This window comes from Castor canadensis, chromosome 11 (genome assembly GCF_047511655.1).
Source record: "Castor canadensis chromosome 11, mCasCan1.hap1v2, whole genome shotgun sequence".
Classification (NCBI taxonomy): domain Eukaryota; kingdom Metazoa; phylum Chordata; class Mammalia; order Rodentia; family Castoridae; genus Castor; species Castor canadensis.
Window position 1 is genome coordinate 12,893,579 of NC_133396.1, and position 25,449 is coordinate 12,919,027.

Here is a 25,449-nt window from a genome sequence, read left to right on the forward strand (position 1 = left end):
GTTCTATCACATCTTCTTTTATTTTTTCAATAGTGGGACTTGAACTCAGGGCCTATACCTTGAGCCACTCCACCAGCCCTTTTTTGTGGAGGATTTTTTTCAAGATAGGGTCTCAAGAACTATTATGCCAGGGCTGGGTTCGAACATTGATCCTCCTGATCTCTGTATCCTGAGTAGCTAGGATTACGGGCTTGAGCCACCAGTGCCCAGCTCTTCTTTCAATTCTTAATAGTGTCCTTTAAAGTACAAGTCTTCCTCTCCCTCTCTCTCTCTCTCTCTCTCTCTCTCTCTCTCTCTCTCTCTTCCTCCCTTACTCTTATTACTCTTATTCCTTTCTTTCTTTTGTTTGCAGTACTGGGGTTTGAATTTAGGGCCTCCCACTTGGTTGGCAGGCACTCTACTACTTGAGCCACACCTTGCTCCAAATTTTTCATTTTGATGAAATCAATTTTATCTAATATCTTATCCTTGTCATTCATGTTTTGAGTGTAATATCTATTTCTTGTTCATTCAAAAAAATTTTTTAAAAATGTGTTCATTATACCCAGATCTTCAATTTTATTGTCAGTTATTCATTTGTTATCTTCTCTTTTCAATGTCCTCTGGATCAGTAGTCATTTCCCCCATTTCCTTTTTTGTCTTATTTGAGCTCTTTACTGATCATTTCAAAGGGTCAAACTTTGCTTTTCTTAAGTTACTCACTTGTTATTCAAACTTCCAACTCCTTGGCATTAGTCCCTCTGGTTCTTCAGGTGCCTCTCTGAAAATCGGTATTGATTTTAATAAGAATTGCTTCATGCTATCAGCCCTTTCCCATAGCTGTCCTCCCTTTAAAAATCTATTCTTAGTTGAGAGGCCTTTCAACTCTAGCTCTAGTTTCTTCATCCCTAGGACCCAAATCCAGACTCATGTCCAACCATGAGTTGGACAGATGCTCTCTGTGACATCCCACTGGCACTCAGCTATTATCCCAAACTGAGCTCAGTCATTTTCCCTAGAATCTGTTTCTCCTCATGTTAGTTACTGGTCTTTTCATTTAGATACCCAAATTTGGACCTTAGAAGAATTTCTCAGAATCCTCTTCCCTTACCCCTGGCAGTCTTGCCAATTTTTACTTCTTGGTTCTCACCCCTTTCCTGGCTTTTTACCATTGTCTTCTAACTAGTCCTGTTTGTTCCAGATACTTTATTTTTGATGCTGATATAGATCCATCCACTACCTTCCATCTGGCATTCCATCTAAAAAGCATGAACATATCACTTTGTATTTAAAGCACTTCCTTGTTTCTTAACGGATACTAAATAAAGTTCAAGTTCCTTAATCAGGCAAACAATGTCATTCAGAGCCAGGCAGCTATTTCCTCATATTTCTCTACTTCCCTCTCTACCCTTTATGCTTCTGCAAATATCAGACTGAAGTTCTCTGAAATATGCTCTTTCACACCATGCATTTTTAAAAGTGAATATACTTCCTTTCCCTGGTGGCCTTTTAATTGTCTCTCAAGAGTCATTTAAACATCATCTCCAGGAAGTCTTCCACAGAACCTCAGGAAATCTCAGTTTGGGCCAAGCCACACTTCTCTATCAGTCTGTACACATAAACATGTCACTGCTCATTATATCATACTCAAACTAGCCACAACTAGACTGGCAATTCCCTTGGGGCAGGGGCAATTTATTATATATCTCAACTCCCAGAGCATAGTGCATAGTAGGATGCAAATTTAGCTTTTTTGAAGAAGCAGGTTAACATCTACCTTTCCTTTGTAATGCCATGCCATAGTCTTCCCCTTCCCCTCCCTGTAGGAGGATCTAGCAACTTGAGTTCCAGAAAAGAGATTAGGAAGTTCACTACCTAAAGAGTCTAAATTGATAATGCAATGCAGAACATGGGAAGCAGGGCTTCTACAGGGCAGTTCTTGGCATGTCTCCTAAAGTGGAGAGCCATTTTCAGCTTTGGAAAAGGAAATCAGAGGCAGGGACTACAGGAGATCAGGGCTTCCAATAAACCAGGTAGGACCCAATTCATATCCTAGCATGGATTTATGGTAGAAACTGGGATCAGGTACCCAGGTAGCAGCCTATGGAGCAAGTGCACATAGTGAGAACTAAGGAAGATGATGACCATGATCAAAAAGGCTCCTCAGGGGCTAGTTCAGCTCAGGCCCAGGAGTTTCTGGATGTGGAAGCCACTTTTCTATACTCTTGAGGAGGCAGTCCTTATAAAAAACCAGCTTGGGTCCACCTGGCTTCAACAACTGGGTCTGTTCTGGGTAATCCCAGAATACCCTAAATTTCTTCTCTGCAGTCTTAACTTCTCTAGCCCTCAGCTCCCTTTGGTTCCTTGGACTGAAGCAGTTTGAATTTTCTAACCACATGGGTTCAGGTTACTCCCTCAAAGCTCTACTTGCTTTTAGTTTTTTACAGTGATACTCTAAAACAGTGACTCCAACCTGGGAAGTGTGGACGTTGGAGGTATCACAGAATAATCAGAGGACAAGAGAAAAAAGCCTGTTAGAGAGTTTGCAAAAACAATGTTTGTGCTCTTCTGCTGAGTTCTCCAAATCGTTCAGGTTCTTCCTTCTAGGTCTTGGCAAAAGCACTGGTAAGTCTTCCATCTTAGTGCAACATCCTCCTACTGGGATATCTGACACACAGAGCAACTGACTTTTTTTTTTTTTTCATTTCAGACCAAAATCAGCACTGTAGGCTGTCATCTATATCCTATTTGCAGTGGGGGTGTGGTCTTAATCTGCACATGATGTTTTCGGTGGAGATTTGTTTAAGTGTAATGTCAGGTTGATTTATTACAGCATTAATATAAATCTTCTAGATTTCACAAGAGGAAAAAAAATCAATAAAAGGATGACAGTAGGAGACTAAAAAAATAAAATAAAACAAGGGAACACAATCTTGAGAAATAGCTTCATAAAGCTTACATGTTTGTTCAGAGACATTTTTACAGACTAGCATTTAAAAATATTTTCCCAAAAGAGATTAGAATGAAGAAAGAAAGTAGGAGAGATGATGCCAGAGTGAAAGGAGGAAAATGCTATTTGAGTTTCTAAACCTGCTGAATCAGAATTGCCAAGCTCTCTGGCTCAGAAAACTATATCAAAGGCTCCTTCACTGCTTCTGATAACCAAGCTGGGGAACCACTGTGTAATTGTGGACACAACATGATTTATTTCCGAAATAAAAACATAAAGACAGTAATTTGTATAAAGTATATAATTTCTACTTACCAGTGTAGTTACATTATCTCATTTTTATTATGATTCTTCGCTGAAAAGGGACCAATCAGTTGAGTTTGTTTGTTCTAAATAAATGATTATTTTTAACTTTGATAACCCCAGAGAGTTTCTATGGTGACACACAACAAAGACAATAACCGTCATGCTCCAAATAATCAAGTCTGCTCAGTGAGCTTAAACTGGCTTACTTTTCATGGTTTCAAATGCAGTAGAAAGCAAACAGTTCGATTCCAAGGAGTCAGACAGTATTATTACAAGTGTATTTAACTAATTATGTGGTACCCCCAATCCAAATAAAAATAGAATGGAATGTAATGTTTAATCATGAAAGCAATTAAAATACAGAAGTACAATTTTTCACTGAGTCTACCACTAAGGGCATGTAATTATTTATCTAATTCAAGTCATGCAGCTAGGTGTTAGAATTAACTTCTCTGAACTAAATACAAAAAAGAAAAGTCATTTTGGGATTTGATCCTCATTCAATTTCAACCAAATATCCAAATTCATTACTAGGTCATGCAAGAACTGCAACAGCTTCACCTAAATCAGTTTTCTACAAGTTAAACATCCCTCCTATACTCAGATGTGATTGCAGAGCTACTTTGATCTTTATTCCCAAATTTATTGCTCCATGTAATCCATGGCAAAATATAATGTGATTTACTATATCTCTGTATGACAGCCCAGCAGCTGACAGAACTTAATAATTCAGAATAAGGAAAAAACCTCTTGGCACCAAAATATACGGATCATAATGGGGGCTCTTTAGTATTTGTTTACAATGAGGCCTACACAAGCTGATCATAAGAACTTCTAAACAATTCTTCTTTAACTATGCATTTAATGAAGGAGATTTTTATTTCTTATGCAAGTAGCTGCAAGCAAGTAATTTTGGAACATTTTGCATGTTTTCTCATTAAAACAATGTGGGACTAGTTGTCCCTTTCTCAAAGAAAACTACTAATTTTTTCCATTTAATTTCAAATAAGTAAAGAAAAGTAACACATGGGGAACTAGGAAACTCTGAAGAAAGTACATCTTCATTAGGTTCTGATATTTGAAAAGCATACATTAGATGGTTAGGCACTGCGTATTTATAGTTATCAGAATTAAGTGAAATCAACCCATCCTTGGAGTTTCTAGCTGAAGCTACTCTGAAATTGCCTCTCAGCATGTCTGCACCCATGGAAAGAAATATCAGATCAGATGGCTCTTAGATCTCTTTCAACTCGAAATTTCTTAAGATCCTTGAGCCTCCTTTAGGAATTTAAGCAGTTTTCTTCTTAACAAGTTAGAGTAATTTAATATCTGTAGTTGATATGAAATATATAAAATTAATAGATGTTCCTAAGTTCAATTCCATTGTAGAGAACACACAAATAAAAATATTTGACCTTTTTTAAAATGAGGACCAACAATAAAAATTGAATGGGTTCATATTAGAGATGGCTGCTGTACCTACTACCAGACCAACCTATACCATCCTGAAAGGACAGGTTAGCTTTTAACAAACTAATTTGCCTTGTGTAGCGACTAAATCATTCATTTTCCTTCCATTGAAAATATAATTTCTAAACCTCAAGTGGAAGGAGTGGAATTCCTCAAGTGGAACTGCAAATTAATAAACATCCATTTATCGGGCCCCTTCTACAAATCTATTTGTGCATCAGAATTCCCCATCCTCAGATGTTCCTACTGAGCAGGTCTAGGGTGTGGAACCAACATTTCTCTTTTTAACAGTCTCCCTAAGTGGTTCTGATGCTCAGTCAGGATTTGGAATTCTGTTCTAAACTATCATTGAACTCTTCTTGATTTTGCACTGTACTTTTAAATCCTTTAGAGTGGTTTATTGTTATGACAGCAATTAATATTGATGACTTACCCAATTTATGTGTTTTAACCAGAAAGGCAGAAAAGTATAATTGTCATATGTATTTTCCACTCCAGGTGACTTTTTTATTTGTTGCTCCAATTCTTGCAAGAACTTGTACTTTACCTCACATACACTCTCTCTCCTCTCTCTCTCTCGCTTCTCTCTCTGCCCTTGAGGCAACAGGTGGCAAGCTCAACTGAATCTGATTTGCTAATATTTTGAAACATAGACAAATTTTCCTCTTTTCCTCATTCTTATTTAGTCTACCATTCACGGAAACTGGATATCTAAAAATTGAGATAAATCTCTATCCTCTAGCTTTGTTAATTAACATAACCTTAAGTCCTAACAATTGTTCTATAGAAAAATAGCATTTGTTTATTCCTGGAAAAATTCTTCTGGGAAGTTGGAGAACTTCTGGCTGTTGGACAACAATCTTTCCTTCACTACCTTTCTCTTATTCTTTTAGTTTAACAATATCTCAATTTTCTGTGAGTGCCTGCACCCTACTCACCAGAACTTCTAGGCAGGAACTACTATTGAGGGAACAAAACAAATGATACTTTTCTTGAATCATTCATATATTCTTTTTGTACTGAAAATTTTAACCCATCTATTCAACATTTAGTGAATTTACTATATGCTAGGCCCTCCTCCAGGCACTGAGGATACAGCAGGAATAAAATGGGCAAAATTCTTGCCATTATGGAAGTCACTCTGCAGCGAGGGGTAATACGAAGTACAATCCTCTGTTGAAGGATAAACTCATTTAAGGCCATAATCCATCTTTTTTCATCTTTGTATGTACCCCCATGACAAAGTATTTTGAAATAGTAGGAAAAGGATAATCATTCATTAAAAGAACAGATCAGTCATTGCCTTTTATAGCTTCAATCTATTTCTTTCTACTGGCTCCTTCTTGCCCAATACACAGACATCTGAAGATAACATTGTCTCAAGGTGTTTCTCAGGTTTTCCTTCCTCTCACTATAAAATGCTTTTAAAGGGTAGTTTGTACCTATTAATTCTACTCCCTAGTTTCTCTGTACCCCACCATTTTACTGAAATTGGTTTACAGAGTAGAGGCTCATCAGTTATCTCCAGGAAACCCATGCTAAATGATCTTTAGCATCCTTGACTTCTTTAATTTTAGAAAAGTATTTTCCACTGCCTGCTAGAATGTTCCACATGGATATCCTGATAGCTAATATTTTAGACTAAAGCCCATTGTCTCCTTCCTTTCTTCTCTGCTCCTTCTCTTGTTCAATGGTATGAAAACCTTGGACATCCTATTTAAGTCTCTCTTTTATGTTTTATCAACACCCAATCAGATGTCATACCAGTGGCAAGTGTTATGCCTCCCCCTTCTGCTGCTACAACCTGAGCCCCAAATCTGTATGTCACCACTTCCCCCAGAAAACTGCAATTGACTTTTAATCAGTGTTTCCTTTCAATGACAACAGTGATCATTTAGAATGTGAAATCCACAAGAATAGAGACTTTAGTCTGTCTTCTTCCCTGATACCAAGTGCAAACAGTTTCTGCCTAACTCAGGTATTCCACAAATGTCTATTTAAAGACAGAATGAATGCATTTTTATACTTCCTAAGTGTCAGACATATATAGCCCTTTTATAACACTCTCATTTCATCAACACATGGCCTATAAAGTAAAGATTGTCATCCTTACTTTATAGATGAGGACACTCACTGGGTAAACTATCCTAATTGTGAAGCAAATAAAAATGGGAGTTGGATGTGAAGTTAGATTAGTTTCACACTGAAACGCCAGCTAATAATCACACCATCAACTCTCTCTACACCATTCAGTTCCTTAAGTAGTTACTCTAACTAAAAGTAGAGGCTACTGTTTAATGAATGCTTATTATGTTCCAAATACTTTATATAATTATCTCAATTAACTGTGTGGGACACAATATCCCCACCTTACAAATATGTAACCTGAGGCTCAGATGTTCAAGCAACTTGTTTAAAATAGTAGGCTGTGAAGCAGGCTCCACATATCAAAAGTCCAGATCACCTCTGGTGCCTATAAGAACTATGCCAGGATTACCAACCTGTGACCCATCATTTTACTTCACTCAAAAATCTTTAATGGCTCCTAATATATAAAGAATAAGGATCCAAACTCCTGAACCAGGCATTCAACATCTTAACACTTTATTTACCCATTTCACATACAGTTTGCCTTGGTCACACTGTGACTATCCTCTAAACATGTCTCAGGGCTCTAAATATCCTTAAACATCCTTATGCAAGTTCCCACTTATAAAGCCTTTACTATTTGTTTCAATCCATCTTCAAAGAATCAGTTCAAGTCACATCCCTTCCAAGAAACTTTCCCATATCTTGCCACTGAGAATCATGAATTGTATCTCCCCCCTTGACTACTATAGCACTGTGTATCTCTACTGGGGCATTTTGAAAGACTGTCTTAGAACAGAGTTCTAATACACATATATTGCCCATACAGAGATCAGCACAGTGCTTTGTGCAAAAACAACCATTGCAGCCTGCAGCACTGAACTGAGAGAACAACTCAGGGACTCACTTATTACAGGGTAGGATAATACACCAACTAGAGCATTTTTACTTTGTACACATTGATCATTTCTTTAAAAGTGAGCAAATAATACTAAAAGAATATTAATATTAAATTTCTTCTACATAGAAATTGAATATCAAACTGTGTTTTAAAATCTCTCAAATACCTCATACAGTTTGAAAACATCAGCTAAATTGATTAGAGATGATGGTATCAATTGTGATTGCTTCTGCAATATTCTTCCTGAGTGGAGTGGAGGGCTGGACCCAGTATTTTGAGTATGGTGGGTGAATGTTTGACTACTGAGCCACACCTCACAGCCCAGTGGTATGAAAATATACTACAACCTGACTCCTACCCAGTCTAACCTAAATGTGAATATTTCAAGTGAAAGGACACAGGAGATTAGGACCTCCAACCAAAAATGGCCTCAGATGTGTAAATCCCAAAGTAGAAACACAGTAATATGAAAAAACAAGGTAACATGTCACCTCCAAAAGTCAACAATTCCACAATAAAGCAGTTGAGTGATAGTAATGTGCATGAAATCTCAAACAATGAACACAAAAAAATGTTGATAACAATGATGAACAAAATTAAAGAGGACATGTATAAATAGCTGAATGAAATAAGGAAGACAATACTCATATCTGACAAAATAGACTTCAAAATCAGTCAGAAGAAACTAAGCTAAGCATATATACACTGAGTGCCAACAATATTCAATTTCATAAAAGCACAGATAGAACTAACACAAAAATAGTAATATCACACTCTCCAATAGGTGATCCAGACAAAAAAATCAACAAAGAAACTTCATAATTAAATGATACTATGTATCAATGTACCTAACAGATCTCCAAAGAATATTTCATCCAGCAGTTACAGAATACACATTCTTCTCAGTAGCCTATGGAACTTTCTACAAAATAGATCATATTTTAGGACATAAAACAAGTTTTAACAAATACAAGAAAACTGAAACAACCCTTTGTATTTTATAAGACTATAATGGGATAAAACTAGAAATCAAAAACAAAGGAAACCACAGAAAATATTCAAACACTAGGAAAATCAAAATATTTCTAGGATCAAATAAAAATGAAAACACAACTTACCAGAACCTTTGGGATATAGCAAAGGCAGAACTAAGAGGAAAGTTTGTAATCATTAGTGCCTACATTTAAAAAACAGAGATCACAAATAAATAACCCAAAAACACATCAAGCTCTTAGAAAAACAAGAGCAAATGAAACAAAAAATTAGCAGCTTAAGAGAAAAATATTGAAGATTAGGGAAGAAACTAATGAAATTAAGACTAAAAAAATACAATCAAGGGAAAAAAGTTGGTTCTTTGAAAAGATAAACAACATTGGTAAATCTATAGCTAAAGTAACCAAAAGAAGGAGGAAGACAACACATATTAACAAAATAATAAATGAAAAGGGAAATTATCAAAACAAGTAACAATGAAATTCAGAAGACTATTAGGGAATACTAGAAGACACAGAAAAATCTGTAGTTGCATATGATTTACAAGATATAACCTACAGGACACAACCCACTTAAACAGATCTATAACAAGCATGAGATTGAAGAAGTAATACAGAATTTCCAAATAAAGAAAAGCCAAGCACCAGATGGATTCACTGCCAAATTCTAGCAGGCCTTTAAAAAAGAACTAATGCCAACGTTCCTCAAACTATTCCACAAACCTGAAAGAGAAGGAATGCTACCAAACTCATTCATGAAGCCAGTACTACCATGATGCCCAAATTGGATAAGGACACTACAAAAAAGAACACTACAGAACAATTTCCCTGGTGAATACAGATCTAAAAATTCTAAATAAAATACTTGCCAACTGAATTCAACAACACATTAAAAAGATCATACACCATGGCCAAATTGGGTTCACTCCAGGAATGCAAGGATAGTTCAATATATACAAGTCAATAAATAAACAGAATTAAGGGCAAAAAAGGCACATTATCATCTCAATAGATATAAAAAAAACCCTATGACAAAATTCAATGCCTCTTCATGATAAAACCTCTGAAGAAACTAGGAATAGAAGGAATGTACCTCAATATATTAAAGGCTATATATGGCAAAGCTATAAACAACATCATACCAAACAGGGGAAAACTGAAACCATTTCCTCTAAACTCAGGAACATGACAGGGATGGCCACTCTCTGCATTCTTATTCAATATAGGGGTTGAATTCCTAGCCAGAACAAGGAAGGCAATAGAAACAATAAAATGTATACAAATAAGAAAAGAAGAAGTCAAATTATCACTATTTGCAGATGATATGATTCTATACTTCTAAAGACGCCATGAAAAACTCCTAGATCTGATAAACACTTTCAGTAAAGTAGGATACAAAATTAACATAAAAATCAGCAACTTTTCTTATACCAACAATGAACAGGGTGAGAAAGAAATAAGGAAAGCAATCCCATTTACAATAACCTCAAAAAACAACTATGAATAAACTTAACTAATGAGATAAAAGGCCTCTATAATAAAATTATGAAACACTACAAAAGAAATTGAAGAAGACACTAGCAGAGATCTAGGTTCATAGATTAGCAGAATTAATATTGTGAAATTGGCTATACAACTGAAAGCAATCTACAAGTTCAATGCAATTTCCAAGGAAATACTGATGTCATTCTTCACAGAAATAGAAAAGTCAATCCTAAAACTCATATGGAAATATAAAAGAACCCAAACAGCAAAAGTAATACTGAGCAAAAAAGAGCAATGCTGGAAGTATGCACGGAAACAAGAACAGTACTGGCACAAAAAAAGACATGCAGACAGACAGAAGATCCAGAAATAAATCCACACAGCTGCAACCATATGAATTTTTTGACAAAGGAGCAAAAAACATATGTTGGAAAAAAGCTTCAATAAATGGTGCTGAGAAAACTAGATATCAACATGTAGAAGACTGAAAGTAGACATCTGTAGAAAAATCAATTCAAAATGAATCAAAGATCTTAATGTAAGACCTGAAATTTCAAACTACTATAAGAAAACATAGGAAAATCATTTGAAGATATAGAAATAGGCTATTATTTTCTGAACAGGACTCTAATTGCTTAGGAAATAAGAGCAAGATTTGAAAAATGGACTTAAATCAAATTAAAAAGCTTCTGTACATCAAAGGATAAAATTGTTAGAATGAAGAGACATCCCACAAAATGGAAGAAAAATATTTGTAAGCTATTCACAGGGTAAAGGATAATATTCAGAATATACAAAGAGCTCAAAAATTAAACACCAAAAACAAAAATAATCCAATTAATAAATGGGAAAATTAACTGGACAGTTCTAAGAAGTATAAATGGCTACTATACACATGAAGAAATGTTCAACATCTTTAGCCATAAAGGAAATAAAAGTCTAAACAACACTGAGATTCCATCTCACCCCAGTTAAAATGGCAATCAGCAAGAAAACAAAGAATAACATAGCTTTGTGAGGATTAGAAGGAAAAAAGAACCATTATCCACTGTTGATGGGAATGCAGATTAGTATAACCACTAAGGAAATCAGTATGGAGGTTCCTCGAAAAATTGAAAATAGACCTAACGACCCTGCTCTGCCACTCTTGGGCATATACATAAAGGACTGTAAGTCAATATACAATAGAAATACCTGCACACCTATGTTTACTGCAGCACTACTCACAATAGCCAAGCTATGGAATCAGCCTAGGTACCCAACAACTGATGAATGGGTAAAGAAAATATGGAATATATACACAATGGAGAAGTTTTAAGCCATAAAGAAGAGCAAAATTATGTCATTTGCAGGAAAGTGGATGGAACTGGAGAGTATCCTGTTGAGCAAGATAAGCCAAGGTCAAAAAGCCAAATATTGCAGGGTTTTGCTCAAATGTGTAATCTAAATCTAAAATGATGATAATAATACTAATAATATTGGGGCATAGGCATAAGAGGGAGACTCTGGTGGCATATGTCTGTATATAAACATATATATATATATATGTATGTATGTGTGCATATATATAAATATATATGTGAAGATAACATTGTGAAACCAAATAAATAATGGTTTTAAAAAAGGGTGCTTAGAAGAGTATAATAGAGGGGGTGAATATGATCAAAGTTCATTGTGTGTATCTATGGAAATATCACAATGAAAGCCCTTTGTATAATTAATTTACGTGACTAAAAAAAAACCCCATGATACCTAATACAGTTTGAAAATACCAGCTAAAGGACTGTAAAAATATACATATCTCTAATATTGACATCTTGGTCACCACACTGATTATGTAGTAGACAGTCACCTTGGTATGTATTGGTACCATGATATTCATCTGGATATTGTGACTGATCACCACCACTGATTTCAGATCTTCTGTAACCATTCCTTGGCTTCCATCATGAGCCACTGGTTCCGCTGGAGCAGCATTGCCTGTGACATCACCCACTTTTCCCTAAGCCCAGATGTACCTTTGTCAACACTATTCTGTGAGAGAGTATACCATTAGCTTCCGGGCATGAATATGTCTTCTGGTACATGTTCACAACATCTAAGCCTGGTTCATTTGTTACTGCTGGTTTGAAGGCTTACTCTCGTCTGCTCAAGTAATTTATTGGTTTGCAATTTTGGAGGATAAACAAGTTGAACTCTTAGGATGTCATACCTACCTGGCTCGAGTATTTGTTTATACCATTTCCAAGTTCACCATGTGAATCTCAAAGTATAGTTTGCATAAAAAGTCAGCGTGTTCCTTCCATAAACTCAAATAGTTTTGGAAGAAAGGAATGGACAGTTCAAAGAAGACTCATTGATCTTCTTCACTGAGTCTAGTTAAGTTTGAAGAGGATTTAGACATCTTTTAAGCCCATCTGAAAGTTTTGTTTCTGTGCTCCTGAGAGTTTCCTCTTCTGTTGTGAAAAATCTTCTTTGACCTAATGATCATATCAAAACAATCTTGTTCTTGATGCTAAGAATCCAGTGGAAGAACCTTGGTCAAAAGGGTCATGGGTTTTGCCCATGAAGGGCAAAAGGACCTCTCCCATCCAAGTACTAACCAGGCCAGACCCTGCTTAGCTTCTGAGATCAGATGAGATCAGGTGTGTTCAGGGTGGTAAGGCCATGAACAAGAGGACCTCTCATGTTGTTGGCTAAAGCGAGAAACAGTGTGAAATGTTTATAGCTCAGTTGTCTGGTACCTCTGGAGATGACTAGGTGGGTGGCATGTGAGTGTGGAGCCTCAGTGATATGATCTGGCTGGATATGCACAGCCTCAAGATTCCTTCTGGAATCTTACTAGTTTTCTAGACACAGTGGAACATCTTCAGCATCCTGCATCCCTTGGATCTTTATGAATTGGCCTCCTTCTGGGCCTTATCGAGGGAGTACCTCCAATGTTCTCCCAGGACAAGTGGATGTAATTATTTTATAACTACTTATAAAAGATGAACATACTCATACTTTTGCTTCAAAATTTTGAAATTTATTCTCTTCCTACAGATATTTGAGTGAAAGATTCTTATCTAGGTTAGTGTATTTGGAGGAAAGGCTGACTGACAGCTGGCTTCCAAGAACACTGAAGCTCCTCTTTTGTTGAATCCACCATAAATGACAATCTGGTCCCCAGGCTTGTAGGACTAGTAATGTTGCCAGGACCCCTGTGTCAGTAATTTTAAAAGACCGACTCACACAGCTTAAATCCATAGGAGAGTTAAGTTATAAAGGGCACACTCTGCTATCCTATGTCCTATCCATTATTAAGTTTCATTTAGATTTTCACATGACCTCAATTGCATTCTAAACCAGCCTCTTGGCATGCTTAATATCCTATCACTTGTCATAAGCACTCATCTCTACTACCAGAATCTCAGAACAGAACTTGGAAACATTCCAAGACTTTTTACTATTTCTTGTTTGAAAAGGTGATAGTTAATTGCATTAGAATCTAAAGCTACTAAAATCCTTGAAATACTTTTCTCATGAACTACATGACTGTGGTTTTCAATTCACCAAAAAAAATTAAGACCAAATAAAATTTCACCTTCAAGTACATTACGAAACAGAATTTGTTCTACAGGGCTTTAGTGAACTCTTAATCTCTTAATCTTTATTAATGGCCATAAGATTTCAGAATATTTAAATACAAAAACAAAACAAAAGATGTGAACAAAATGATTTCTCTGTCAAAGAAGCAAGAAGAAAATGTTTAAATTTCCTTGACTGGACAAAGGCATAATATAAATACTTTAGTCTAAAATAGAACCAAAAGCTGGCTCCATCTACTTGACTTAAAAAGTTTAAGAATATGGTAATATTGTATGTATTTCTTCAGTGTTACTTTTAAATTTGATCAAAATTGAAATGTTTTCTATGCACAATTTCCTAAATAAGCTCCCCCTGCCCCTACTTTTTGAAAAAAAAAAAAGTCTATGGCCGACAACAGAAGATTCTTATGAATATCCACTAATAAGAAAACATTTTCCCCTGACAGCTTAGACAAGCTTCCAGTGCCAGGGAAGGGAGTTAGGAATGTAAGCTGGCACCAATCCCGACTTCCCTTACTCTCATCATTACTGGATATATCCAGTCTCTTGTCAGTCTCCCACTCAACTCTGGCTTTAGGGCCAATAATTCAGGATTTGGGCCAAATCAAGGAGTCTCAGACCAAGGAATCTGGATTTTCTTCTAGATGCAGTAGGACATGTTAGAGGTCTATGAATATGTTAGAGGGAGTAAAATGAATAGAAGCAAGGTTGGGAAGATGACTCCCTGGGACTGTGGCGAATCAACCAGAAGGGCAAAGCAGATAACTGGCAACATTCAGAGACCTGGGGCCAGTGGGTAGGGCTTTGCTTAAAGTTCTAAAGCAACTATAATCTAGAGAGCAGTGAGATGGGGCAATGCTAGCCTTACACCTCTTTCTGAAAGAGAAAGTTACATTAGGGCAAATAAAAAAATAAACTGAACAACAGGAAATAACTATGTTAAACCTTTTACACATCATCTACCTATTACCTCTCTTTCACAAGTACACTGGCACCCACACAGACAAATTCTCAAATGGATTTTCCTATGGCAATTCTTATTTTAAGAGCCTTAGTTTTGACATATTTTTCAGAGTACTACTGAAACAAACTAAAGGAGATATATTGAGATCTGGATAACTATGGGTGAGTAATCTATATTTCCCAGAAATAGGGCATGAAGTCAACTTCCCACAAGTTCTCCTTTCTTTTCTTCCATAGTCTACTCTCTTTTTGAAAAAATTGAGATATAATTTATTCACCATAAAATTTGCCTTAACTGTATAAAATTCAGTAGTTTTTCAACTTTACAAAGTTGTACAGCCATCATCATCAGCTGATTCAAATTTTTTCATTGCCTCCAAAGGAAACTATATACTATTAACTATGATTTTCTTTCTCCTAACTCCCAGCACTTAGAGATTCAAACCTATTTTCTGTCTCTGAGTTTGTCTATTCAGAATAGTTCATATAAAGAGATCACACAACATGTGGCCTTTGGTATCTATTTCATTTTTAAATTACTTTCAAGATTTACCCATATGTAGTATATGCCAGTAATTCATTCCTTTTTTTAATAACTAAATAATGTTTTGTCGTATGGACATGCCGCATTTTGTTTATCTATTTATCAGAACATTTGAGTTGTTGCTACTTTTTGACTATTATGAATAATGTTGCTATGAACATGGATGTGTAAATTTTGGGGATATACCAATGAGCAAAGTCTCTGGGTCCTATATGGTAACTCTATGTTTAACTTTTTCAAGTATTGCTCAACTGTTTTGCAAACTTGCCGTACCCTTTTTCATTCCCACTATCAAAGTGTGAGGGTTTTGATTTTTCACCATCTTTTTTTCCACCACTTGTTACTGGTTTGACTTTGACATAGCCATCCCAGTGATTTACTATTTTCTATTTCATTGTCGCTTTGATTTGTATTTCCACAATGATTAATGATGCTGAATATCTGTGTGTGTGTGTGTGTGTGTGTGTGTGTGTGTGTGTGTGTGTGTGTGTAGGGGAGATTATGGTTTGAATTCAGGACTTTGCACTTGGAAAGCCAGAGCTTTACTGCTTGAGCCATACCTCTAGTCTATTTTGCTTTGGTTATTTTGGAGATGCGGATCTTGTGAACTGTTTGTCCAAGCTGGCCTTGAACCATGATCCTCACAATCTCAGTCTCCCACGTAGTTAGAATTACAGGAGCTAGCTGCTGTGCCTGGTTGAGCATCTTTTGATATGCTTATTGCCCATCATTATATCTTCTTGGAGAAATATTTATTCAAATCCTTTATTTGCTTTAAAATCTGGTTATCTGCCTTTTAATTGCTGAGTCACAAAAGTTCATCATGCATCACACTTTTAAAATCAGACATACAATTTTTAAATGTTTTCTCCCATTCTGAGTTGTCTTTATCATGTTGTTTTTTGCAGCACAAATTTTAAATTTTGATTAAGCCCAAATTATTTTATCTTTTGTTGTTTTTTGCAATTATTTTAATATCTAAGAAATCACCATTTTATCCACGGTCATGAAGAGCTTTTGGTATGCCTGCTTTTAAGAATTTTAGTTCTTACATTTGAGTCTAGCAAGATACAAATCCAATTTTTGTTTATCTTGGAATGTTTTTATTTGTCCTTCATTTAAAAAGGGTGATTTTGTTGAATGTAGAATTCTTGGATAACAATCTTTTTCTTAAGGATTTTGAGTATTTCATTCCACTTGTTTCTGACTTATATGGTTTCTAATGAGAAATCAGCTGTTATTTTTTCCCTTACTAATTTCTTTAAGTTTTTTTTAGTTCTTTGAACATATTTCAAATCTTTGTCTAATAAGTCCAACATATATGCATCCTCAGGGATAATTTTTATTGATTTTTTTCCTGCCCTTTCGGCCATACTTTGCTTGTAATTATTTTGCTAAAAAATGGGATATTGTGAATATTATAATTTGGCAACTTCAGAAATTAGACTTTCTTCTCTCCTCAGAGTTGTTTGTTGCTGCTGTTTTTTTTGTTGTTGTTGTTGTGTTACTATTTATTTAAAGACTTTTCTGAACTAATATAACGTCTGTGTTCTCTGTCACGTGTGGCTAGTGAAGTCTGCTTGGCCAGTTAATGGCTAGATGATGGTTGCAGAAGTACATGGGTGTTAGGCATTTGTCACAGCACCTCATGCTTTACAGTCATTCATGTTTTACCTGTGTAGCAGACTATACTTTCTGAAGATGGTCACACAAATATATATTCCATTCCACATACTCATCTTACTACATGGTATCAACACTCCTTCATCAAGGGGTAGAGTCAAGGAGTTCTCATTGCTTAAGCCTTGGTAGACTTAGAAATCACTTAACCAAAGGAGTGGCAGAAATAACACCACTTAGTTTCTAAGACCCGGTTAAAAAGCTGATATGGATTCCACCTGGCTTTTGTTCTAGGGCATGAGCCTTGGGAGTACTAAGCCAACATGGTAGACATCCAGCTACTCTGACTGCTGTAATGAGACAGAGAGAGGTGTCAACAAAGTACCTTGCTTGTCCAAGTACCAGAAGTGCAAGTAAAGAAGACTTCACAATAACCTTGGGTCCAGCTACTGACTGCGACCACATGACACACCCAAAGAATCACCCAAACAGTTCCCAAATTCCAAACCCACAGCAATTGTTTAGCATTAATACTGGTTTTTGAAGCCATAGTCTATCTTGTGGTGATTGTGTTACACAACATTATACCACTGATATAGCAGGATATATCATGGTATATGAATAACATTCCCCCTTTTTTTCCCTACCATGCATCATTTTTAAATGGGAAAAAGTGGTAACTATATGGTTAAAGAAAAAGTATCTCATATTTGTGTCAAAAGTTTCAGTATGTAATTAATGTGGATATAAACTGAACTTGCATCAAATAAGTCCTTCCCCAAGAGGGTTGCATTATTTGCTCAAAATATAATTGGCTGCACTGTTTAACCAGCCATCATATGGTATACTAAAAGGTAAAAGCTCTGTTCAAACTATTATCTACAGAAAGATAACTGCATAAAGTTAATTTCCATACCATTCATATTACAAGTTTCTTGTACAACAATACCTATGTTTTGTCTTATGCATTGACTATTCTTAGGTAAACATTCGCTAAATTAAATGTCTCTATGTATGTGTGCACTTAAGTTTCCTAATGAGAAGATTCCTTTTTGTTATTGTGTTGTACTGGGGTTTAAATTCAGGGCCTTGCATTTGCTATGTGAGTGCTCTACCACTTGAGCCATACCCCAGCTCTCTTTGATTTTGTTATTTTTCAGATAGGATCTTGTACTTTTGCCCCAGGCTGGCCTCAGACTGCAATCTTTCTACCTTCACACCTTGTGTAGCTGGGACTACAGGCACAAATCTCTATACCTAGCTTGATTTATGAGATAAGATCTTAATTTTTTGCTTCAAACCTTGATCTTCCCATCACTACTTCCCATGTAGCTGGAATTACAGGTATATGCCACCATACCTAATCCTAAAAAGAGTATTTATGAATCATTTAGAACTTATTAATTTTGAACTTTCACACAGTGAAAATTTAATAAATTTAAAATAGTTTACAATTATGGATTCTTCCTAGTTGTAGACAAAAACACACTGACAGAAGTGACTGTTTTTTAGTATATGTTTGTTTAACCTTGATCTAACAGGTGTTAATATCTTGAGATTTTTATATATATATATATATATATATATATATATATATTTTTTTTTTTTTTTTTCCACCAAGCCACTATGACCGAATACGAAGTTGTCTGGTCTGAAGATCTGGCCAAATGGTCCTGATCTTACAGAGTCTATTGTGCCTGGCTCCAGGTCCACCAGGATGGCCCGAGGTACGTATCTGTTGCCAGCTGCTTCATTGTAGTACACGTTGATTCTCTCCAGCTGTAAGTGACTGTTGCCATGGTAACTGCCAGTGGCATCAATTCCATGCTCATCACTGATGATTTCCCAGAACTTCGCAACCATCTGGTTGCCGCACCGGCCTGCCTGGATGTACACGATCTCAGGCATGATGCTGGCTGCCTTGCAGGGTGAGGCAATGTGTTTCCAAGCTGTGCATGTTAGGCAGACAGAAAAGCTTGGAAGCAGTAACATCAAGATTATATTTTTAGAACAGACACTTAGCATAGATAAAAGAAATTCAAATTTAAACCAGCCTCATGGAGAAGAATTTGCCACCTTTAGAAACCTCTTAGGCTGTTTCTTAAAAGAGTTGAAATTAATTATCCAGAATTTCTAAAAATGTGTTTTGTCTGGCTTACCTAAGCCAAAAGATAGTTTAAAACAGAGGAACGTTGATTCTTGATTCACAAATATAAAAGAAAATTATCTCTATGCTCATGAAACTTTTGTATTCTAAATCTATAAAGCTTTTTTTGGGGGAGGGACTGTTGGGGATCAAACTCAGGGCCTCACATATAATAAACGCATGCTCTACCACGGAGCAACACCCTGGCCCCCCAAAATAGCAACAAATTTCAGATATTTTTCTACTTCAATTGTAGGTGAATAAATCTAGTTATTCACTCAACATGCATGTTTGGACTATATAATTACAAATTTTCTCTTAGAAGAGATAGTAGAAAAATTTCCTAACTCACATTTCTTTCACATTTCTTTTGGCTTAATACATTGGACGTAATTCTCCATTAAGGATGTTTCTGATGATATTACTTAAAAATTACTTACTTAATTCCTAATTTCAAACAGCTACATTCTAGGCTGAATGAAAAAATTACTGGTACTTTTCAAGTTATTTAAAATGCATTTGTACATTTATATATAATCTGTATATATAATTTATTGTCAAAATTGGATAACTTTTGAGAATGTAGAGAATATTAAGAATTACAGTGAAAAACAGGCATTGAAACTGGGATCTGTGGCCATCTTAAATATGAATCATATCTTCAACATGTTATAATATAATATGATATGTGACTTACATTAAACACCATCATGCCAGGTAAGGATCAAAGTCCATCTACGCAAAGGATAAATCCTATACAAGTAGTCTTTACAGTGGCGGGAAGAGTCATAAAAGTCCTAAGCAAACATCATTATTTTAATGTGCTTTATTTTATTTTACTATTTCTTTTTTTATTATTCATTTATTCACATGTGTATACATTGTTTGGGTCATTTCTCCCCCCTCCCCCTCCCCCATCCTCTTATTTTACTATTTCTACTGCTACCACAATACTTCTCTTCCCAGAAATCAGAGTTCTGGTGACTCTGGTGCGTAATATTTAGGAGCTGCCCTTGCTCATGCTACTGGTTGTGTAGAAAACCAGTCAAGAGATGGGAAGCAGCTGTCATCAGCATAAAGTAACAACTGACAGGGGAGGGAGACATGGAAGAGCTACAAAATTGAGACAGCACTAGAATGACCATGGAGGTCACATTTATTACAGACCATCTCTTATGTGCACCAGAATAATTAAAGTGATGACTCTGAGTTGATGTCTTTAACAATTTTTGTTGTTGCTGAAAGAGTGGGGGTAATGGAGCATGTTAGTAAAATAGCCTTCAAAATGGTAAATGTTGGCATACATCTAGGTATCATATTTTGCTTATATGGAAACTGAAAGAAGGGATATTTTATTCCTGGAAAATATCTGATAATTGATGTAACCCTATTCTTCTTTTTATTTAGCTTGAAATGATCTCTTTCAAATTCATCCAAACAGTACTTTGTTGAAAAGATAATCTGAATTAACCTATCCATGGTGTTATAGAATCTCTCAAATATTCTACACAAAATTCAAAACTTTAAATAATCTTTTTATTGAAGAAGCTTCATTCTCTTTATCACTTTAATTGTCCTGTTTCAAATGTTTACCAGTTCTGCATTATTTTCAGAATTTTAAGTTACGCATTTGCTACAAAAGCAGAAGAATGTTATTGTTTTGTTCTGTTTCCAGAAGACAGAAGTATACATATCAATATTACTATTTGGTGAAATGAAGGTCAAAGTATTATTCCTTCTGAAATCTTTTCTGTCTCATTTTAAAGTGCTACAGTTGGGAAAAACATTAATGATCCATTCATCTATCTATCAGCAAATTTGCATGGATGCCTACTGTATGCCAGGCACTGCTCTAAGCACAGGGGAAACAACAATGATAATAAGTAAAATAACAACAATAAGGCATAAGAATTGAGAAATGTATGGAGTAATACAGGGTATAATAACAGAAAAGGATAGGGTATATTCTAACATTTAGGCAGAGAATAGGTGGTTATTGGGAGATACAAGATCTGAGGAGGGAATGCAGACAGGAAAGCAAGGTCAAAGGCCTTAGGTTTATGACAAGTTTGGCCTGGTCATAAAGACTGGAACTGTGTAATTGAGGGGTGAAGAGGATCTGGGCAAGGGCCCTGTGGACAAAGATACAGAATTTCCATTTTGTTCTAGTAGTGAGAAGAAGCCACTGGAAGGTTTTAAACAGAGAAATTACACGATCTCAAAACTGTCTGATGTGGGATATAGTTGGAAGAAAGACTCAGCAGGACTTTCTGACAGGAAGAATGTGTGGATGAAAAAGAGAAATGAGTCAAGGATGACTAAGTACTATTTGTTTGTTTGGGAAAGACTCGGGGAGAATCAAAAGAAATATTAAGTGTGAGAGGCCTATTGGAATTTCCGGTCAGGAGTTTGGGAGGAGGTAGGATATATAAGTCTGGAGTTCAGAGAAGAAACTAGGACCAGAGAACAAACTGAAAGTTACCAGCATGTAGAGAGCACTTAAAGCTTTGGGCCTGGATGTGATGAGTTAAGAAGAGAGTTCAGGACTTAAGGGTGTGTGAAGATAAGATAGGGCCAATAAAAGGAGGCAGAGTAGGAGCAGCTGGCCAGCAAGAGGGAACCCTGGGTAGTATAATGTGCCTCCTAATAAAGTGATTGGGGTGCACCAGAGAGGGAGTGACCAGGGGTGTTCTAACTACTGAGAGGTCAGCTGAGATGAAAACTGAGGACTGAGCATTACATTTAGGTAAGACATCACCTGTTGCTGAATCCATGCTTCATGCACTAATGTGGCTAAAAGCTTCATTGCCATGGATGAAAAAGAGAGGAGAACATGACACAGAAGAGAAAGTAAGTAAATAGTCCTTTTGCAGACTCTGACTATAAAGACAAACCAATAAATGGTACAGTGGCTAAAGGGGAGGGTGGACTGCAGCAGAGCATTTACTGGTAGCTGAATATTCATGCCTACCCTGGCATGCCACCCCCATATGAATTTCCAAGCTCCTTGCAGGTAGGTAGGTGGGCCCCCATGTCTAGATCTGCCTAATGGGCTGTGTATGGAATACGTGTCACTTCTGGGCCAATATATAAAGGACTGGGTGTGAGTTCTTCACACTCTCTTCTTCAGCTATGAATGACCAATGATGTTAAAGATAATGGAATGTCCCTGTCAACCAACACTGAAATTATAATCTAGGAAAATATTAATCAAATTAAGTTACTGGTAAACAATCAGTTTAGACCTATGAAAATAGCACTATATTATAGTCTTACTTAATAAATATTTAGTAAGTTAAATCACTGAAATTTTTTTGCATGAAATTTAATTATTTAATTTATTTTAATTTAATTTTTAAATTTTATTTATTTTGTATTTTTTTTGTTCATTTATTCACATGTGCATACATTGTTTGGGTCATTTCCCCCCTCCCCCAGCTTTCCTCCCTCCCCTCCTCAGTTTCAGGCAGGTCCTGTTCTGCCCTTGTGACTGATTTTGTTGAAGAAAAGACATATGCATAATAAGAAAGACAAAGTGTTTTTGCTAGTTGAGTTAAGGATAGCTATACAGAAAGATTCCTACTATTGCTTTCATGTACCCATGTGTTACGATCCATGTTGATTCAACTCTGATGTTTACATTGGTTCCTGACAGGCTCAGGATAACCTGTCATTTTAAGGTTTCTGTATTAGTTCCTCTGGACTGGGGACATCAAACGCTTTCAAGTTTTGGGTATTTACCTATTTCTATATCTCCCGTATGTGTTCTCCCCTTTTCTTGTGATCCAAGTCCAACCACACTGCTGCATTTACCCTAGATCTAAAGTCCGCATATGAGGGAGAACATACGATTTTTGGTCTTCTGAGCCTGGCTGACCTCGCTCAGAATGATGTTCTCCAGTTCCATCCATTTACCTGCAAATGATAAGATTTCATTTTTCTTCATGGCTGAGTAAAATTTCATTGTGTACAAGTACCACATTTTCTTGATCCATTCATCAGTAGTGGGGCATCTGTTCACTATTGTAAATAGTGATGCAATAAACATGGGTGAGCAGGTGCCTCTGGAGTAGCCTGTATTGCATTCCTTTGGGTATATGCCCAGGAGTGGGATTGCTGGATTATATGGCAGGTCTATGTTTAGATTTTTAAGAAGTCTCCAAATTTTTTTCCAGAATGGTTGCACCAGCTTGCATTCCCACCAGCAGTAGCTTTTTTCCACTGGTTCCTTTTTTCCCACATCCTTGCCAACACTTGTTGGTGGTGGTGTTTTGGATGATGGCTATTCTAACAGGGGTGAGGTGGAATCTTAGTGTGATTTTGATTTGCATTTCCTTTATGTTCAGAGATGGTGAGCATTTTTTCCTGTGTTTTTGGCCATTTGAATTTCTTCTTTTGAAAAAGTTCTGTTTAGTTCAGTTGCCCATTTCTTAATTGGTTCATTGATTTTAGGAGAGTTTAGCTTCTCAAGTTCCCTGTATATTCTGGTTATCAGTCCTTTGTCTGATGTCTAGCTGGAAAATATTTTCTCCAACTCTGTGGGAGGTCTTTTCAGTTTAGAGACCATTTCTTTTGTTGTGCAGGAGCTTAATTTTATGAAGTCCCATTTATTCATCCTTTCTCTTAGTTGCTGGGCTGCTAGGGTTCTATTGAGGAAGTCTTTGCCTGTACCTATTTGTTCCAGAGTGTTTCCTGCTCCTTCCTGTAGTAACTTAGAGTTTCAGGTCTGATATTTAGGTCCTTGATCCATTTTGAGTTGATACTAGTACAGGGTAATAAACATGGATCTAGTTTCAGTTTCTTGCAGACAAGTAACCACTTTTCCCAACAACATTTGTTGAAGAGGCTGTCTTTTCTCCATCGTATATTTTTGGCACCTTTGTCAAAAATGAGGTGGGTGTAGTTGTGTGGCTTCTTATCTGGGTCCTCTATTCTGTTCCACTGGTCTTCATGTCTGTTTTTGTGCCAGCACCATGCTGTTTTTATTGCTATTGCTTTGTAATATAGTTTGAAGTCAGGTATTGTGATACCTCCAGCTTTGCTCTTTTTGCTGAGTATTGCCTTGGCTATTTGTGGTCTCTTGTGTTTCCAAATAAACTTTAGGGTAGATTTTTCAATCTCTATGATGAAAGCCAATGGGATTTTGATGGGAATTGCATTAAACATGTAGATTGCTTTCAGTAGTATAGCCATTTTTACTATGCTGATTCTACCGATCCATGAGCAAGGGAGATCTTTCCATCTTCTGTAGTCTTCCTTGATCTCTTTCTTCAGGAGTTTGTAATTCTCCTTGTAAAGGTCATTCACATCCTTTGTTAAAGTTACTCCTAGGTATTTGATTTTTTTTGAGGCTATTGTGAATGGAGTTGTTTCCATGTATTCCTTCTCAGTTTGTTCATTGTTAGTGTATAGAAAAGCTAATGATTTTTGTAGGTTGATTTTGTATTCTGCCACCTTACTGTAGCTGTTTATGGTGTCTAAGAGTTTTTAGGCAGAGTTTTTTTGGGTCTTTAAAGTATAGGATCATGTTGTCTGCAAATAAGGATATTTTGACAGTTTCTTTATTTGTATTCCTTTTATTTCTTCTTCTTGCCTAATTGCTCTGGCTAGAAATTCCAGTACTATGTTGAATAGAAGTGGGGATAGCAGGCACCCTTGTCTTGTTAGGGGGAATGGTTTCAGTTTTTGACCATTAAGTATGATGTTGGTTGTAGGTTTGTCATATGTAGCCTTTACAATGTTGAGGTACATTCCTTCTATTCCTAGTTTTCTTAGAGCTTTTATCATGAATTGGTGTTGGATCTTGTCGAAGGCTTTTTCGGCATCTATTGAGATGATCAAGTGGTTTTTGTCTTTGCTTCTATTGATGTGCTGTATTACATTTATAGATTTGCGTATGCTGAACCACCCCTGCATCCTTGGGATGAAGCCAACTTGGTCATGGTGTATGATCTTTCTGATGTGTTGTTGGATTTGGTTTGCCATTGTTTTATTGAGGATTTTTGCATTGATGTTCATTAAGGAAATTGGCCTATAGTTCTCCTTTTTGGAGGTGTCTTTGTCTGGTTTTGGGATGAGAGTAATATTGGCTTCATAAAATGAGTTAGGCAATGTTCCTTCCCTTTCTATTTTGTGGAACAGTTTAAGGAGAGTTGGTATTAGTTCTTCTTTAAAGGTCTGATAGAATTCAACAATGAATCCATCAGGTCCTGGACTTTTCTTTTTTGGGAGACTCTTGATCGCTGCTTCAATTTCGTTTTGCGTTACGGATCTACTCAGGTGATTAATATCCTCTTGGTTCAGTTTTGGGTGGTTGTAAGTTTCTAGAAATGTGTCCATTTCTTCAAGATTTTCAAATTTATTCGAGCTTAGGCTTTCAAAGTAGTCTCTGATGATTTCCTGGATTTCCGTGGTG

The 25,449-nt window shown here is 36.3% G+C and overlaps 2 protein-coding genes across 20 annotated transcripts in view; both read right to left on the reverse strand.

Moving 5' to 3' along the window:
* The window catches only part of Cep112 (centrosomal protein 112), a 459,140-nt gene that overhangs the window by 114,751 nt on the left and 318,940 nt on the right, over positions 1-25,449 (reverse strand). The window lies entirely within an intron of this gene.
* Positions 18,356-22,200, reverse strand: LOC109690648 (tubulin beta-4B chain-like). Its single transcript, XM_074048887.1, has one exon. It carries the CDS (start codon positions 18,911-18,913, stop codon positions 18,356-18,358), a length of 558 nt encoding a protein of 185 aa, XP_073904988.1. The 5' UTR covers positions 18,914-22,200.

What these genes read in the sequence shown, in the direction of transcription:
- LOC109690648 (XM_074048887.1), bottom strand. Translation starts at nt 18,913, where the DNA reads ATGCTAAGTGTCTGTTCTAAAAATATAATCTTGATGTTACTGCTTCCA.